General features: G+C 41.9%; 1 protein-coding gene across 1 annotated transcript in view; it reads right to left on the bottom strand.

Moving 5' to 3' along the window:
• Positions 1-18,447, bottom strand: part of fchsd2 (FCH and double SH3 domains 2) — a 178,859-nt gene that overhangs the window by 107,661 nt on the left and 52,751 nt on the right. Inside the window, exons 5-6 of the mRNA XM_078221460.1 lie at positions 10,099-10,232; positions 790-844 (exon numbers count right to left, since the gene is read on the bottom strand). Coding sequence (XP_078077586.1) covers positions 790-844; positions 10,099-10,232 — 189 coding nt within the window. The remainder of the gene's footprint in view (positions 1-789; positions 845-10,098; positions 10,233-18,447) is intronic.

The following is an 18,447-nucleotide window of genomic DNA, read 5'->3' as shown; positions in this document are numbered from 1 at the left end:
CCCTTCTTTGGAGCATTTCCTTAGCGCCTCTGCTTCTTCTGAAGCTTCTTTCAGGTCAGAATGTGTTGTTGAATTTTTCTCAGTTTTACAGCATTTCAGTTTGTCGTTCATTTTAGCAAGGTTCTGGGTTTTTACCCTGTCACTGTCATCATGTTGTGGGGGGTGATGGTTACAGATATGTCTTAAATAAGTCTCTGTAGTCTTCCGTAGATTAATGATAAATCTTTATAAACTACTAGAACTAAATGTACAGTAAAGGTTACAAACTAGGAGCTGTCTCCATGCTTATGACTACACACGTCTCTGTAAAACACCCACACTGACCGCTGGGTCTGGGTCATGTGCCTTCTTAAATCATTTTGAACAGTCTTGTACTCATTCCCACATCAACCCTATTTATGCCAGATCATAATTCTACGATGTTAGAGGATTAGTGTACCCAAGTAATGTGCTCAATCCACCATTGAGATTATGGGTTCAATTAGTTAGGTGGGTGTGTGTTTTAATTCTCCAACTTCAATCTTGCTATTGCTTCAGGGTTTCTTGGCAAGGTACTATTAACTGTGTACAATTAGTCTTTCTAACCCAGTGTAGGAAAATAAACTGTTCTCATCTTGTTACAAATATGGTTAAGGAATGCCTCGACATCAAGTTGTTCAAAATTTCAGACAATTTCCATTTGGCTAAACTAAGCAGAATTGGGACAAATTGCAGAAATATTTAATGAAAATTAATAGCTCAAGAGTGAGATCACCAAGAAATAGTCATTTAAATTGTTGCATAACTCACCTTTACACTTGCTTTCTGTAAACTTATTCTTGATTGAAACAGACTAAGTTTTGACCTGAAAATAAAGAAAATCTTGGATTTAAACAGCGTATTTGACTTTATCAATTTAGTGCAAATCTGGTTTAGGGAAGCATCAGATGTCAAAGTAGAAATCATTCACTTTTACTATTTCCTTTGTCCAGCCAACTGACAATTTGTCAAGATTTAAAATGCATACTTACATTTAATATGTTTTATACATAAATAAAGGAGGTCCTTTCGCTCAGTGGGTAACTCTAGGCCAGAACTGGATTCAAGTCCCACATCACGGCTTGATGGCCATGAGGGGTGTGCGCATTACATGGTCAAACAGGTTGATTATCAGCCTGTAAATCTTTCCAATATGCCTGATGGCAGGCAATAAATTGTGGAGTTTCCTGGTCAGCCATACTGTAGAAGGCAATAGCAAACCACTGCAGTACACTGCCAAGCATAACCATGGACCAAACCAATGGAAGTCCATGGTTGCCAGCGCCTCTTTAGATAGGGTACCTGAAGGAGAAGGATACATAAATTGCCACAAGGCGGCCAATTTTTAACAATACCCACCTGATGCAAGTAGGGTGGGTAGTTAAAATGGCAGTCAGTGTTTTAAGCTAGATTTTCAGCCTGCTGCTGTGCTTCTCCAAGAGGTCTGGCGAATCTCCTGCAATAGGACCAGGAGGTCATGTCTTGCCAATAGCTCTCAAAGTCACCAGAGCCCTCAACTTTTTCCACCACAAGCTTATTTCAATCTAGAGGACATCATTTGCATCGCCCAGTCTGAGGTTTACAGCTATGTTAATAACACGACTGGCAGCTATCAGCAAGAGTACAACAACATATAAACTTCCACACTGATCTCAGGAGCATCCTTTTCTTTTAGCATTGGTTGACTTTTCCCAAATGCAGAGTACCGTCAGGACACCAGTCAGCAACATTGGTAATTAGAAAAGGCTGTTCCCCATTATTGTGCAGCACATGGTTGATCAGACAAGCAAGGTCAATTTTCTCACAATTTAGTGTATATGATGACCAAGAAAATGACAGACTGACCCCCATGGGACTGACATGATGTATGACATCCCTCTGCAAATTAAAAATTACTCCGCAACAAAGGTATAATCAAAGCTTGGTTCCATCAGGATTATTAATGTGCACACCATTAGGATGCTGAACAAATGGCCCCGGGGGTCTTGATAGGTCCAGGAGCTCCCAGCAGGATGTTGCACTTGGAGCCTTCCACACCAAACTGTCTTGTATACTTCACCACCTAACCATACTGAGAGTTTTTAATTTGGAGAAGTCAAAGTAGTCCTTCCACCAGCCAAGGAAGGAGCAGAAATAGAAGGCCAGCTCAATGTCTTGCAGCAAGGAACGTGTGGGATCAGTTAATTGCTCAACCATTCAGCCAAAGCTCCACATTCTCTATACTTTTGATTTCTCCTTTGCCAAAAGAAAGAGCTTGTATTTGTAAAGTACATTTCAACATTCTAGGATTTTCCAAAGTATGTCATGGGTAATAAAGTATTTCTGAAGTGCAAGACAATGCTGAAATATAGGAACTGGTTCCCTTCCTGGCAAGCCTTCCAACATCTCTTACGGTTGTTTGAAAATTGCACAAGTTTTCCTTTCATGGCCAGGCCCCTGGAATCCTCATTTATGTTATCCTCAGCAGATCAGAGAGAGGATCTTGCACTCAACAAGCCATCTCCTGTGTGCTCTTTGCCAGTAGTAAGTGGTTCTGCTCGCTTATGCTAGGCGTTTTACCACTTGCAAGCCTCTCTGGTTCAAGATCTAATCCACGTGGAATGCCAATCTCTGTTGGTGTTTGAACAAATGGAGTGCCTGACAGTTTACCTGCAGGAAGATTGTCTTCCTCTTGTTTGGATACATCTTGCTGCAAAAAGGAACCAGAAAGGAAAGAAAAGTGACAAGTTAAGATGGCAGAAAAAGAAGCTTGGTATTTACAGGTCAGAGCCTGAGAATACATCTTGAATTTGTGGAGCAAGATTGCATAATTGTTTAGGGGAATGAAGGGTTACAAGTAATATACAGACAGGTTGCTGAGCTTGTCCACCAAGCCTCACCTTCACCGATGCTGATGGCTTGTCTGAATCATTCCAGAGCGTTCTACTCTGCTTTGCTGAAGGCGATGATGTTGATGTCTTGTTCCTTTCCACCACATTATCCATGGAAAGGGAGTTAAAAACTGTCAGAGATTAATGGGGCTTGTTTAATTAGTGCATGTGTTGATAGGTGGTGAAGAAGCAAGATGGAATGGTGGCGCGGAGTTGATGAATACAGAGTTATATGCATAAAATGCATATAACATGACACAGTAAGAAGTCTCACAACACCAGGTTAAAGTACAACAGGTTTATTTGGAATCACGAGCTTTTGGAGCGCTAGGATTCCAAATAAACCTGTTGTACTTTAACCTGGTGTTGTAGACTTCTTACTGTGCCCACACCAGTCCAACGCTGACATCCCCACATCATATAACATGAAATAGAGCATGAGAAAAAGTTGCTATTTGTGCAAATTATGGTATGTGAGAAGAGACTGCTGAGAGTGTGTGGTCTAAAGAGAACGAAGGAAAAGATGAATGATTGTTTACGTGATTGCGCCCTGAAGGACATGATAGAGGGGAGGAAATTGTTTAGTGATAGAGAAGGGAATGAAAGGAGCATTGTCAGGTGCTGTTATGAAAGCTGGAGAGGTGAAGAGGTGTACTTACTCTTGCTGCTCGTGGGGTAATTGAAACCCATGTTGAGGGTCATGCTGACCCTTTCAACCATCTCTAGGTTCCCATCTATCTTGGGAATATTCATGCAGCTCCTCGCTCTGACTTTATCCACGAGGATCTCCAGGGAGGGATTTGAAAAGCACAAGAGACCTTCTCCACGTCGATGTAGCCTGGATGTCTTCCAGGGGTCAGAAATGAAAAGGCAAGCGGGACTGCAACCTTGCTTTAGGAAGTGCAAACACATTTTGAAGCATCGTTGAGAATTTCACTGAAAATTGCATGCAGCATGCTGTGGCCTGCCAAACTCCAAATTCAATCGGGGCAGTGAGGGGGGCAGTCACTTGGTCTAATGGAATTGAGGACCAAGAGTTAAAATTGCTAGGTGATGTCATGGAGGCTTATGCTGTGTGTTCATGTCTCTGCAGCACTTAAGCCCACAACCTTCTGACTCAGAGACAGCAGCACTACCACTTAGCCAAGGTTCAGCAAAACTGCATCTGTTATTAGAAAACTGACTAAACATGAAAAACTGTGAAAAACATCTGAGGAAGAAGCAAGACAAAAGGATTAATTTTGGCTGGTATAACAAAGAACCAGCATAGGAATATTGGGCAGAATGCTCTCATCATGTGCTGTAAAGCTTTGCGCAATAATTACAAAGTTAAAACAGTTAAATAAACAGATTCTGGAAAAATATCTAAGTGCAACAGTTGACCAAACTCCGTGGCCTGGGCCTTGGCACCTCCCTCTGCATCTGGATCCTGAACTTCCTAACTCACAGACCACAATCAGTAAGGATAGGCAACAACACCTCCTCCACGATCATCCTCAACACCGGTGCCCAACAAGGTTATATTCTCAGCCACCTACTACACTCCTTATACACCTATGTGTGGCCAAATTCCCCTCCAATTCGATTTTCAAGTTTGCTGACAACACCACCGTAGTGGGTCGGATCTCAAACAATGATGACACAGAGTACAGCAATGAGATAGAGAATCTGGTGAACTGGTGTGGCAACAATAATTTCTCCCCAAATGTCAACAAAACAAAGGAGATTGTCATCGACTTCAGGAAGCGTAAAGGAGAACATGCCCGTCTACATCAACGGGGACGAAGTAGAAAGGGTCGAGAGCTTCAAGTTTTTAGGTGTCCAAATCACCAACAACCTGTCCTAGTCCCCCCATGCCGACACTATAGTTAAGAAAGCTCACCAATGCCTCTACTTTCTCAGAAGATGAAGGAAATTTGGCATGTCAGCTACGACTCTCACCAACTTTTAAAGATGCACCATGGAAAGCATTCTTTCTGGTTGTATCACAGCTTGGTATGGTTCCTGCTCTGCCCAAGACCGCAAGGAACTACAAACGGTCATGAATGCAGCCCAATCCATCACGCAAACCAGCCTCCCATCCATTGACTCTGTCTACACTTTCCGCTGCCGTGGCAAAGCAGCCAGCATAATTAAGGACCCTACGCACCCCGGACATTCTCTCTTCCACCTTCTTCCGTCAGAAAAAGATACAAAAGTCTGAGGTCATGTACCAACTGACGAATGGACTTACCTTGCATTAAGTTGATCTTTCTCTACATCCTAGCTATGACTGTAACACTACATTCTGCACACTCTCATTTCCTTCTCTATGAACAGTATGCTTTGTCTGTATAGCGCACAAGAAACAATACTTTTCACTATGTTAATACACATGACAATAATAAATCAAATCAAATGTACCACCATAATGTGGGGAGAAACTACAGAAGTAAACATTGAATTTTGACATATCGTCGTACATTTTAAACCTACCGAATTAATGAGTTCTCTCTGAAACAGTAGTTAAATCACATACGCATTGCAATATACACTCAGAAAATAAAGTGAAAAACTGCAGATTTCAAAATGTTATGGATAGGAGTGTGAAGAAAATGGCACGTGTGTGTCTTGGAATGGGGAGGAATATATCAAAGTTATTCAAGTAATAAAGGGAATGAACAAGGTGGATGAAGAATGGCATTTGCCTCAAAATTAAGACATGAACCCGCCAACTTAAATTACCAATGACTAAAAGTAGTGCATAATTTCATGCTTAAATTGTTATTTGTGGTCGTTTTAGGCTTGTTTGATACATTTAAAAGTTAGATCAATGCCTTAATTAGCAAAGCACAAAGGGTGAGATTGCAGCTGAAAAACTGCTCAAATCAAATGGAGGTGGATGGGGTTGAATGATACTTTCTTGCGCATAGGTGCTTTGTAATGTACACCACGTAGAATCATAGAATCCCTACAGTGCAGAAGGAGGCCATTCGGTTAATCGAGTCTGCACCGACCACAATCCCACCCAGGCCCTATCCCCATAATCCCATGCATTTACCCTAGCTAGTCCCCCGAACACTAAGGGGCAATTTAACATGGCCAATCCACCTAACCTGCACATCTTTGGACTGTGGGAGGAAACCAGAGCACCCGGAGGAAACCCAGGCAGACACGGGGAGAATGTGCAAACTCCACATACAGTCACCCAAACCAGGAATCGAACCCAGGTCCCTGGTGCGGTGAGGCAGCAGTGCTAACCACTGTGCCACCGTGCAGCCATGGGAAAATTTCAGATACAGTTTTGTCCTATAATGGTGGACAATATTCTTTCCATTATTGAAAATGATTTTTAGAAAAAACTTACTCCTGATTGTGCTTCAAGAGTCTTCATCGCTACTTTGACACGCTTAGGGGCCAATCTTTGTTCACATGGGATATATACACATTTCCAAAAAAAAGTTATAGTTCGCATGGTGTAGCAATAGCAACCTTTGGTAGCCTGCATAACGTTGCAATGCCTACTGACACTACGGGTCAACTTCAAGAATGCAGTTTACATACAATCTACTTGCTGAAGATGCCTATATTCAATAGGCATTTTCCACTCCTTTTCGCTTGTTTTATTAAAGTGGTCACAGTAGCACAGTCGAGAAGATTTTGTTCACTATTGAGGCATTATAATGCCCAGCCACAGAAAAGAGGGGAGGACTTTGTGGCCAGTATAAGAATATCAGTCACTTTAAGTCAGCTTATTAAAATATCCTCCTCCAAACCCAGGGACACAATAAAAACCTAGTTTTATTAGTTACCACAAATTTTATTTAATTACTTACACTGTATAAAAATTGCAAAATATCTTTTTAAAATCACAACCTGCATTTCATTCTCAATTGTAAGCCTGTGCACACGTAGCTACGCTACATAGATTTTATAACTCCATACGAGTAGGATGAAACAAAATATCCATGAAGTATCTCTCTCAAAATATATCAAAGTAAAGTTTATTTATTAGTCACAAGCAGGCTTAACATTCACACTGCAATGAAGTGAAAATCACCTAGTCACCACACTCCGGCGCCTGTTCGGGTATACTGAAGGAGAACTTAGCACGGCCAATCCACCTAACCCGCACATCTTTGGACTGTGGGAAGAAACCAGAGCACCCGGAGGAAACCCACGCAGACACAGGGAGAATATGCAAACTCCACACAGACAGTGACCCGAGCCAGGAATCGAACCTGGGTCCCTGGCGCTGTGAGGCAGCAGGGCTAACCATTGTGCCACCATGCCGGCCACTATCTACAAATACCCAGGCACATAAAAGCCCGAATGAAATTCTCAAAACAAGTCAAGGCACCAGACTGAAGAGCAAGTCTCTGCAGTGGAAATTTCTCGTAGGCATTCCCAGTGTTAAATAATCTATTTTATGGGCAAGTTCTACAAATTTAGGTTTGTTGCAAATCCCTTCTCAGGTTTAGTCACTTGGATAACTTGAGCCTCGTGTTTACTAGACTTACACTACCTGATATCTATGTGATAGCAAGAAATATGTAATCTTAGATTACATATTAAGATTGGCCACTAAGCATGTTGCAATCTGCAACAGATCCTCAAGCCTTTCTTCAATTTATTTGAAGATTGGCTGAGTTAACAGTAGATGAGGAAAAGCTTGTTTCGAATTGTTAATTAGGTTATTTTGAAGTCAAGTGTACTTAGAGCTTTAGTTAAGTTCAATGATATAATTTACCTCCATCTAATAATATAAAAATACTTAATATTTACTGCTATATTACTTCAATAGTATATTGATTGATTTAAACAATAACTCTTCTGCATTTTGTTTAATTGACTTCATCGACTCTGGGTCTTTTCTATATCATCTTTGTTGCCAAACTAGATGGTCCTTTAGGTATCTACAATTGCTTCATTGTTGGTACAGAATTTTTAAAATCTTCTCTGAGCATCAGAAGTTTTTACAATTATGGAGATAACCTACCAAATTGCATATTATTTAGGCGATAAAGGAAACAACATCTTAAATATGTTCCATCTCAGACCCTTATTTAGTTGCAGCAAAACATTTTCCTTTTAAAATACATGTGAAGTACCTTTCTTGTTCCAAATAATTTCTGCGGAAAAAAGGTTACTAGATTCTAAACCTTGACTGTAAGTTTAGTGTATTACTGGAAGAATAATTATCTGGGGGAAAGCCAAATTCATTGGAGTAAGAACATATCTGAGTCCAATAAATTGGAGTCAAAGGTTGGCAGAGAAAATAGTAGCTGACAAAGGCTACCTTCAGAAAGGAGGTAGCTTAGGCACAGCCAATATATATCCCCTCAAAAGTGAAAGGTAGGGCAAACAAAACCAGAACTCCTGGGCTAACAAAGGAGTTAGATATTCAAATAAAGAAAAAGTGTGCTTATGACTAATGTCTGGCAGAAAATACAATTGAGAGGCAAGCTGAATAAAGAAGGTTAAAGTGGGAAGGTGAAAAAACAAATAAGAAAAGCAAAGAGTGTGAAAATAGAATAATAACCACCATAATGGGCAATCCCAAGTGTTCTGTAGGCATATGGATAGTAAAAAGGGTGGTAAAAGGGGAAGTAGGACTGAACAGTCACCAAAAAGGAGATTTACACATGGAGGTAGAGGGCACAGCTGAGGTACTCAAACACTTTTCATCTGTCTTTACGAAGGAAGAAGGTGCTACCCAGGCCATGGTTAAATAGGAGGCAATTCACTCTCTAGAAAAGTTCAAAATTAGTAAGGAGGTATTAGAGAGGCTGCGTGAGCAGCACAGGGTACAGTGGTTAGCATTGCTTCATCACAGTGCCAGGGACCGTGTTTCAGTTCCAACCTTGGGTAACTGTCTTTGTGGAGTTTGTCCGTTCTCCCAGTGTCTGCATGGGTGCTCGTTTCCTCCCACAGTCCAAAGATGTGCAGGTTTGGTGTATTGGCCCCTAGTGTCCCAAGATGTATAGGTTAGGGGGATAAGCGAGGTAAATGGAGGTGTTCTGTCAGACAGTTGGTGCAGACTCGATGGACCGAATGGTCTCCTTCTGCACTGTAGGGATTCAATGAGTCTGTAAATATAGAAGGCATCAGGGCTGGATTTTCTAAAAATTCATTTATGGAATCTGGCCGTCACTGGTTTGGCCAGCATGTGTTGCCCTTCCGAAGATACTGAGGAAAGTGACAGTGTAACCCTTCATTCAGAGGCACTGGCCATAAATTTTCAGTCTTCCTTAGGCTCAGGAGTGGTGCCAGAGGTCTGAAGCATTGCAAATTTTACATCCTTGCTCAAAAAAGGGTGCAAGGATAAGCCCAGGAACCACAGACTGGTCTGTTTAACTTCAATGTTGGGGAAACTTCCAAAAACAATAACCAGACAAAACTAACAATCATTTGGACAAATATGGGTTAACTAAGGAAAGCCAACTTGGATTTCTTAAGGGAAAATTATGTTTAATTAATTTGTTGGAGTTTCTTGACAAGGCAGCAGAGAATGTTGATGAGAGCGATGCTGTTGATATGGTTACATACAGTGCCACTCAGCAGATCTGAACAAAATTATGGCTCATGGAATACAAGGTACAGTAGCAATATGATTGATAACCTGTTACCAGAATGTTCGATGCAAGGACATTAATCCAAAACGCCAACTTGGTTTCCCTCCACAGATGCTGTCTGACCTATTGAGGTTTGCAGCGCTTTTTATTATTTCAAAGCTCCATTACCATCTTTTTGCTTTTCTCATTTTTCAATTCATCTTAACATCTGTTGCAGCAATGCTTCTCATGATGCTAACCTAAAATTAAGCTAGATGGCTTTTCATTACAATGGTTACTCTTGTGATTGCAATTCTACATTTAAATAAAACATAGTAGATTCTATCAGCATTACTAATAGTGGCACTGTAACAGAGCCTTTTACAAATTCCACAAATACATTTAAATTTCAGTAATCTTCAAACAGAATGACCTTCAGACCATCAACTTTCCAGTAGGCATGTGTCCAGTCATTTCTATGAGCAGGAACAGAAGCGACCAGGTAACACATTTTGTATGTGTGTGTTACATGAGAAATGTGTCTCAGCACGTTGACTTATGCAATTTGAAGTATAAATATTTGAAGAACAAATTAAGTGCTGAAAACATTTTGTCTTGAAGTAGCAGATGGCAAAATATCCCCCATTAATATAATATAGAAAAAAAATTTAACACACTTGGCCTCTATGTCCGCTTTCTCCCGTGCTGCGTGAGCCATCTGTTCCAGTTCAAAATACTTCTTTTTAGACTTTGCCAGATCCTTCACAGTCTCTTGGAATTCAGCCTGAATCTTTGTCAGCTGATCAATGCACTGCAGAAACAAGATAACACTGTATATTAGATGCAACATAATAAGAGAAAAGTTTTTCTTGTTAATATGAACTGATAATCATGATCACAAAATGATGGAAGATGGCTGTGGCAATGGGGAAGTAGAAAACTGTTACTTTTATTATGTAGTACAATGTAACTTGTACATTTTTAACTTGCATCAGTCTTAAAAAGTTGTCAAAATGCAGTTAAGATATTCCACTATTTCTATATTCTGAGGTCAACACTCAATTGGAAGTCATCCTTCCAAGTCTGCTGCCTCAAGGGGAAACGTATTGCAAACATAAAACCATGGATATACATGAACAAATGAACTAGGAGTGGGCCACTCGACCCCTCAAGCCTGCTCTGCCATTTAATAAGATCAGTGGTGGGCAGCTGCAGCTCAAGGACCACGAGAGGTCCATCTGAGTTCTGAGTGCAGCCCACGAGACACTTTGTTGACTGCTGCCCACACGCAAGGTTGTAACATTCTGCTGATTTCTGTCCACATAGTTTCTTTCCTACCAGTACGACTGAAGTGATAAACATGTGAAGCAAGGGTAGGTGAAGTGAGGAGCATGTTGATTGCACACAACATTGACTGAGAGCCATGAGTTCCTTCTGCGTCCAAAATGTAAATATTTCTTTTGTTTTTACTTTATTAAGTTGATGATAGTTGTACTAATATATAAATGATTAAGCATTATATGTAACTCATTATGAAATATTCAACATGTATTAAATGTATTTAATCTTATTCATAGGATCAAGGGTAGTGAACAGGCCTGATTTCAATCTTGCGGCCCACTGAGAAGGAAGAGGGCCACTCACTAGCCGAGGTTGCCCATCACTGAATAAGATCATTGCTTATCTGACTGTAACCGTCACTCCTGCCTACCCCGAAGAATCTTTCATCTCTTTGTTAATCAAGAATCTATTCAGCTTGGCCTTAAAAACATTCAAAGACCCTGCTTTTACTGCCTTTTGAGAAAGACTTCCAAAGACTCTCAACCCTCAGAAAAAAAATCTCCTATTGCTGTCTTATGTGAGTGACCCTTGTTTTTAAACATTGGCCTCTAGTTCTAGATTCTCTCTTGAGGAAACATCCTCGCCACTTCCACTCTGTCAAGACCCCTCAAAATCTCAAAGGTTTCAATTAAGTCACCTCTTACTCTAAATTCCAATTCTCATTGTTCCAGAGGAGCAGCTAGAGTGGTGGTTCAAGTGAGGAGAGCTAGTAGGTAAGAGGTATTTTGAACTTACTCTTTTTTTCCAGAGTTCTTTTTTCTCTAAGACAGACGGGAGTGTAAAACCGGAAGTAGGCCCCAGTGAATTTTTTGAGTCAGAGCAAGGGAAGCAGCGAGTGGAATGCGAGACTGCGCAGGCGCCTGACGTCAGCCAGTAGCGCGTGGAAGGTTTAAAAAGCAGGCCACTCTATCCAGCGGGCAGTGTTGTGAGCAGGCGGCGGAGTGAGAGGGAGCAGAGTGGGACAGCTTTGGCTCAAACAGGCTTCGGCGTGAACAGGCAGAGGCGTGGGTAGGTTCCGGTAAGTTGTTTTTGTTTCTTCAGAGTAGAAAGAATGCCAGGCAGGATGTTGGAATGCTTCTCTTGCAGGATGTGGGAAGTCAGGGAGACCTCCGGTGTCCCTGACAACGACACCTGCAGGAGGTGCATCCAGCTGCAGCTCCTAACAAACCGCGTTAGGGAACTGGAGCAGGAGCTGGATGACCTCCGGATCATTCGGGAGAATGAGTTTATAGATAGTAGCTTCAGGGAGGCAGTTACGCCAAAGGCACAGAGCACAGGTAATTTGGTTACCTTCAAGCGAGGGAAAGGGAAAGGGCAGGCAGAGTACGGTTCCCCTGTGGCCATTCCCCTCCACAACAGGTATACCGATTTGGATACTGTTGTGGGGGATGCCTTACCTGGGGCAAACTGCGGCAGCCGTATCTCTGGCACTGAGTCTGGTTCTGCAGCGCAGAAGGGAGGGTGGAAGAGGAGGAGAGTGGTAGTGATAGGGGACTCGATAGTCAGAGGTACAGACAGGAGGTTCTGTGGTCGTGACAGAGACTCCCGGATGGTTTGTTGCCTCCTGGGTGCCAGGGTCAGGGATGTCTCTGATCACGTGCACAGCATTCTGAAGTGGGAGGGTGATCAGCCAGATGTCATGGTACACATCGGTACCAATGACGTAGGAAGGAAGAGTTAGGAGGTCCTGAAGAGTGAGTATAGAGAGCTTGGTAGGAAGTTAAAAAGCAGGACCTCGAGGGTAGTAATCTCAGGATTGCTACCTGTGCCATGTGCCAGTGAGGGTAAGAGTAGGATGCTCGGGCGGATGAACACGTGGCTGAGGAACTGGTGTAGGGGGCAGGGTTTCAGATTTCTAGATCATTGGGACCTCTTCTGGGGCAGGTGGGACCTGTACAAGAGAGACGGGTTACACCTGAACTACAAGGGGACCAATATATTTGCAGGGAGGTTTGCTAGTGTTATTGGGGAGGGTTTAAACTAGATTTGCAGGGGGATGGGAACCAGAGTGCCAGAGCAGATAGTGGAGCGGGGCTGAAAAGGAGAGAGGAGAGAGAGAGAGAGAGGCCATATGGGTGGAGCTGAGAAACAGGAAAGGTATGACCACATTAATGGGGTGTATTATAGACCACCCAATAGCCAGCGAGAATTGGAGGAGCAAATCTGCAGAGAGATAGCAGACAACTGCAGGAAACAAAGTTGTGATAGTAGGGGATTTTAATTTTCCACATATAGATTGGGACTCCCATACTGTTAAAGGTCTAGACGGGTTAGAGTTTGTAAAATGTGTTCAGGAAAATTTTCTAAATCAATATATAGAGGTACCAACTAGACAGGATGCAATATTAGATCTCCTATTAGGAAACGAGTTAGGACAAGTGACGGAAGTGTGTGTAGGGAAACACTTTGGTTCCAGTGATTATAACGCCATTAGTTTCAACTTGATCATGGATAAAAATAGATCTGGTCCTCGGGTTGAGGTTCTAAAATGGAAAAAGGCCAAATTTGAAGAAATGAGAAAGGAGCTAAAAAGTGTGGATTGGACAGGCTGTTCTCTGGCAAGGATGCGATTGGTAAGTGGGAGGACTTCAAAGGAGAAATTTTGAGTGTGCAGAGTTTGTATGTTCCTGCCAGGATTAAAGGCAAAGTGAATAAGAATAAGGAACCTTGGTCCTAGAGGGATATTGGAACTCTGATAAAGAAGGAGAGAGAGATGTATGACATGTATAGGCAACAGGGAGCAAATAAGATGCTTGAGGAGTATGAAAAGTGCAAGAAACTACTTAAGAAAGAAATCAGGAGGGTTAAAAGACATGAGGTTGCTTTGGCAGACAAGGTGAAGGATAATCCTAAGAGCTTCTACAGGTATATTAAGAGCAAAAGGATAATAAGGGATAAAATTGGTCCTCTTGAAGATCAGAGTGGTCGGCTATGTATGGAACCCAAAGAAATGGGGGAGATATTAAATGGGTTTTTTGTATCCGTATTTACTAAGGAAAATGGCATGGAGTCTATGGAAATAAGGCAAACAAGTAGGGAGGTCATGGAACCTATACAGATTAAAGGGGAGGAGGTGCTTGCTGTCTTGAGGCAAACCAGAGTAGATAAATCCCCAGGACCGGACAGGGTATTCCCTTGGACCTTGAAGGAGACTAGTGTTAAAATGGCAGGGGCCCTGGCAGATATATTTAAAATGTCGGTATCCACGGGTGAGGTGCCGGATGATTGGAGGATAGCTCATGTTGTTCTGTTGTTTAAAAAAGGCTCAGAAAGTAATGCGGGAAATTATAGGCCGGTAAGTTTGACGTCAGTAGTAGGTAAATTATTGGAAGGAGTACTAAGAGATAGGATCTACAAATATTTGGATAGACAGGGACTTATTAAGGAGAGTCAACGTGGCTTTGTGCGTGGTAGGTCATGTTTAACCAATCTATTAGAGTTTTTCGAAGAGGTTACCAGGAAAGTGGATGAAGGGAAGGCAGTGGATGTTGTCTACATGGACTTCAGTAAGGCCTTTGACAAGGTCCCGCATGGGAGGTTAGTTAGGAAGGTTCAATCGCTTGGTATACATGGAGAGGTAGTAAATTGGATTAGACATTGGCTCAATGGAAGAAGCCAGAGAGTGGTAGTGGAGGATTGCTTCTCTGAGTGGAGGCCTGTGACTAATGGTGTGCCACAGGGATCAGTGCTGGGTCCATTGTTGTTTGTCATCTATATCAATGATCTGGATGATAATGTGGTAAATTGGATCAGCAAATTTGCTGACGATACAAAGATTGGAGGTGTAGTGGACAGTGAGGAAGGTTTTCAAAGCTTGCAGAGGGATTTGGACCAGCTAGAAAAATGGGCTGGAAAATGGCAGATGGAATTTAATGCAGACAAGTGTGAGGTATTGCACTTTGGAAGGACAAACCAAGGTAGAACATACAAGGTAAATGGTAGGACACTGAAGAGTGCAGTAGAACAGAGGGATCTGGGAATACAGATACATAATTCCCTAAAAGTGGCGTCACAGGTAGATAGTGTCGTAAAGAGTGCTTTTGGTACATTGGCCTTTATAAATCAAAGTATTGAGTATAAGAGTTGGAATGTTATGGTGAGGTTGTATAGGACATTGGTGAGGCCGAATTTGGAGTATTGTGTGCAGTTTTGGTCACCTAATTACAGGAAGGATATTAATAAGGTTGAAAGAGTACAGAGAAGGTTTACAAGGATGTTGCCGGGACTTGAGGAACTGAGTTACAGAGAAAGGCTGAATAGGTTAGGACTTTATTCCCTGGAGCGTAGAAGAATGAGGGGAGATTTGATAGAGGTGTATAAAATTATGATGGGTATAAATAGAGTGAATGCAAGCAGGCTTTTTCCACTGAGGCTAGGGGAGAAAAAAAACTAGAGGACATGGGTTAAGGGTGAAGGGGGAAAAATTTAAAGGGAATATTAGGGGGGGCTTCTTCACACAGAGTGGTGGGAGTGTGGAATTAGCTGCCAGATGAAGTGGTGAATGCGGGCTCACTTTTAACATTTAAGAAAAACTTGGACAGGTACATGGATGAGAGGGGTGTGGTGGGATAAGGTCCAGGTGCAGGTCAGTGGGACTAGGCAGAAAAATGGTTCGGCACAGCCAAGAAGGGCCAAAAGGCCTGTTTCTGTGCTGTAATTTCTATGGTTCTACGCGTATAAGCCAAACTGTCCAACTTGTCCCCATTCCAGTTCTTAGTCTGGTAAACCTTCTCTGAACTACTTCTAACACACCTGTATCTTTCCTTAAAAAAAGGAGACCAATACTGTACATATAATCCCAGATATAGTCTCAACAGTGCCCTGTACAATTGAAGCAGAACCTCCTTAGTTTGGTAATTAATTTGTGACATGCCACCCGTTACACCCAATTATGTTTTCTGTTAGCTAGCCAGTCTCCTATCCGTACCAATAGGATACTCCCCTATACCATGAACTTTTATTTTCCTTAATAACCTTTGATGCAGCACCTTAGCAAATACCTTCTGGAAATCTACGTACAGTACATCCACCAGTTCCCTTTTATCCACAGTACTTGTGATTAATTTAAGCATGATTTCTCTTTCACAAAACCATCCTTTGCTAAAACTGCAATATACCAATGTTCTTGTTCCTTTAATTCCATCAGTGTATGAAGACAGCTCTCAAAAACGCACTTTGCATTTGTTATTTATTTCATCCATCTCATCGCAACATTTCATAGTAAAGGAGGACACAACAGTATTTAAAATGAATTTAAAGGCTACAATTAACCTGTATCTAGTCAGAATAATTTCCAATGAGTATCAACATATTTTCAAGGCTTAATAACTAAACAATGCACGTGGACAATTGTAAAACAGCAACTACTTATTACTATATAGAAGGTACTTGTCACCAGATTCCATTAATACTGGATGCTGTGCAAACTGATGCATTTTGGGAGGACCAACAAGGCAAGGGAATACATAATCAACGATAGAACGCAAAAGTACAGAGGGCCAGAGATACCTTGGGGTGAATGTCTATAGATCCCTGAAGACAGCAGAAAAGGTAGACAAAGTGGTTAAAAAGTCAGATGGGATACTTACCTTTATTAGCTGAGGCTTGGAATACAAGGGCAGGGAGGTTATGATGGAGCGGCATAAAATGCTCGTTAGGCCGCAGCTAGAGTCCAGTTCTGGTCTCCACGCTCTAGGAAGGATGTGACTGAACTAGAAAGGGTGCAGAGACGATTCACCAGGATGTTAACTGGGCTGGAATGTTTCAGCTATGGAGAGGTTTGGCAGGGGATAATGTGTTTAGGAAGAAACCTTTCCCCTTAGTAGAGGAATCAATAACCGGGGAAGGGACATGGATTTAAGGCAATGGGCAGGAGATTTGAGGAAAAGCTTTTTCACCCAGGAGGGTGGTGGGAATCTGGAACTCACTGCCTGAAAGGGTGGAAGAGGTGGGAATAACTCAACATTTTAATAGCTTTTAGATGCGCACTTGAAACGGCATAGCATATAAGGCTACAGGCTAAGTGCCAGAAAATGGATTAGAATAGAAAGGTACTTGATGGCCAACACAGACATGGTGGACCAAAGGGCCTTGTTCTGTGTTTTATGACTGTATAAGACCTTTAGTTTTGTAAAGTCATGACTATTATTGATAGAGATTATTTAACAATTAACCAACAGTTGCTATCAATGGTACATTTGGTGATAAGATTAATAATAATATTTTTAAAACTGGTAAATAGCTTCCATTAAGTAGAATAATTCCAGTTAAAACTTACTTTAATCCTGGAAATGATAAAAATGAATTCATTTTAAATTTGGAAAAACTACATTCTGGACGGTTTTTCGATGTAAAGGAAAGGTTCCATGATCAAAAACAAATTTCAGAAGGTGCAGATCAGATTTAACGTTCTGAACTTGAATTTAATGAATAAACCCTATAACTTATTTTAATGTCTCTCACAATGGAAGCAACTATATTGGTGATACAAAATGGAGAGGTGGGTTCGCAGGCACAGCATATATAGACAAAGACGCAATTGCCTATATATGCTGTGTTTGTGGGCCTGCCTCTCCACTTGCCTGATGAAGTAGCGGCGCTCCGAAGGTTCATGATTCCAGATAGACCTGTTGGACTTTGGCCTGGCGTTGTGAGACTACTTACTGTGTCCACCCCAGTCCAACGCCGGCATCCCCACGTTACGTGCAGTGATAGTCAATGAATTTAATGAATATTGTTGATACAAAACACTTATGTTTGATATTCAGAGCTTATTGGAAATGTATTTCACTGGCTGCTAATCAAATTTTCACTATCGGGTTTGAGATCAAGGAAAGATCCAATTCAGGAAGTGCCTATGGTATATTGGTCATTCTCTGCTGATTCAGGCAACTCCTTTATGGCATTACAAATAATTTTCCAATTTTTCTTCTACAAATTAAAGCTGTGTTTATGCCGACACTATTTTGTCTTGGGGCTAGCTGTCACCATTTATACCTGACCCCTTATCCACATGGCCAAGGCTTTGAATTTTGTAGGTTTATGAGTCTGCCATTTAGATAAGAAGCCAGCTTTGATCGCGTAAACTTGGAGAACGAGCTCAAGGGAAGTGCTGTCTTGAATTCTGAACTAAAGCAGCAGCATCATCAAGTAAACAGCTTGAATTTGCCTCAATGTTTTTTTTTCCAAAAGTTGCATGCTGTAAGGTTTGTTTTGTGTAAGTGTTGACAATCTGCTTTGAAACTGTTGGAAATGTAACATCGGTTATTGTTGTTGAGGGTTACTGTCCTGGCATATTATTGGAGAAGAATTTGGGGCGGCACGGTAGCACAGTGGTTAGCACTGCTGCTTCACAGCTCCAGGGACCTGGGTTCGATTCCCGGCTTGGGTCACTGTCTGTGTGGAGTTTGCACATTCTCCTCGTGTCTGCGTGGGTTTCCTCCGGGTGCTCCAGTTTCCTCCCACAGTCCAAAGATGTGCGGGTTAGGTTGATTGGTCAAGGTTAAAAATTGCCCCTTAGGGAGTCCTGAGATGCGGAGGTTAGAGGGATTAGCGGGTAAATATGTGGAGGTAGGGCCTGGGTGGGATTGTGGTCGGTGCAGACTCGATGGGCCGAATGGCCTCCTTCTGCACTGTAGGGATTCTATGATTCTAAATCCACTGCCACACAGGTCAGCTTAAAGGTG

This window comes from Mustelus asterias, chromosome 10, assembly GCF_964213995.1.
Source record: "Mustelus asterias chromosome 10, sMusAst1.hap1.1, whole genome shotgun sequence".
NCBI classification, from domain to species: domain Eukaryota; kingdom Metazoa; phylum Chordata; class Chondrichthyes; order Carcharhiniformes; family Triakidae; genus Mustelus; species Mustelus asterias.
This window is presented reverse-complemented; position numbering and strand designations above follow the sequence as displayed.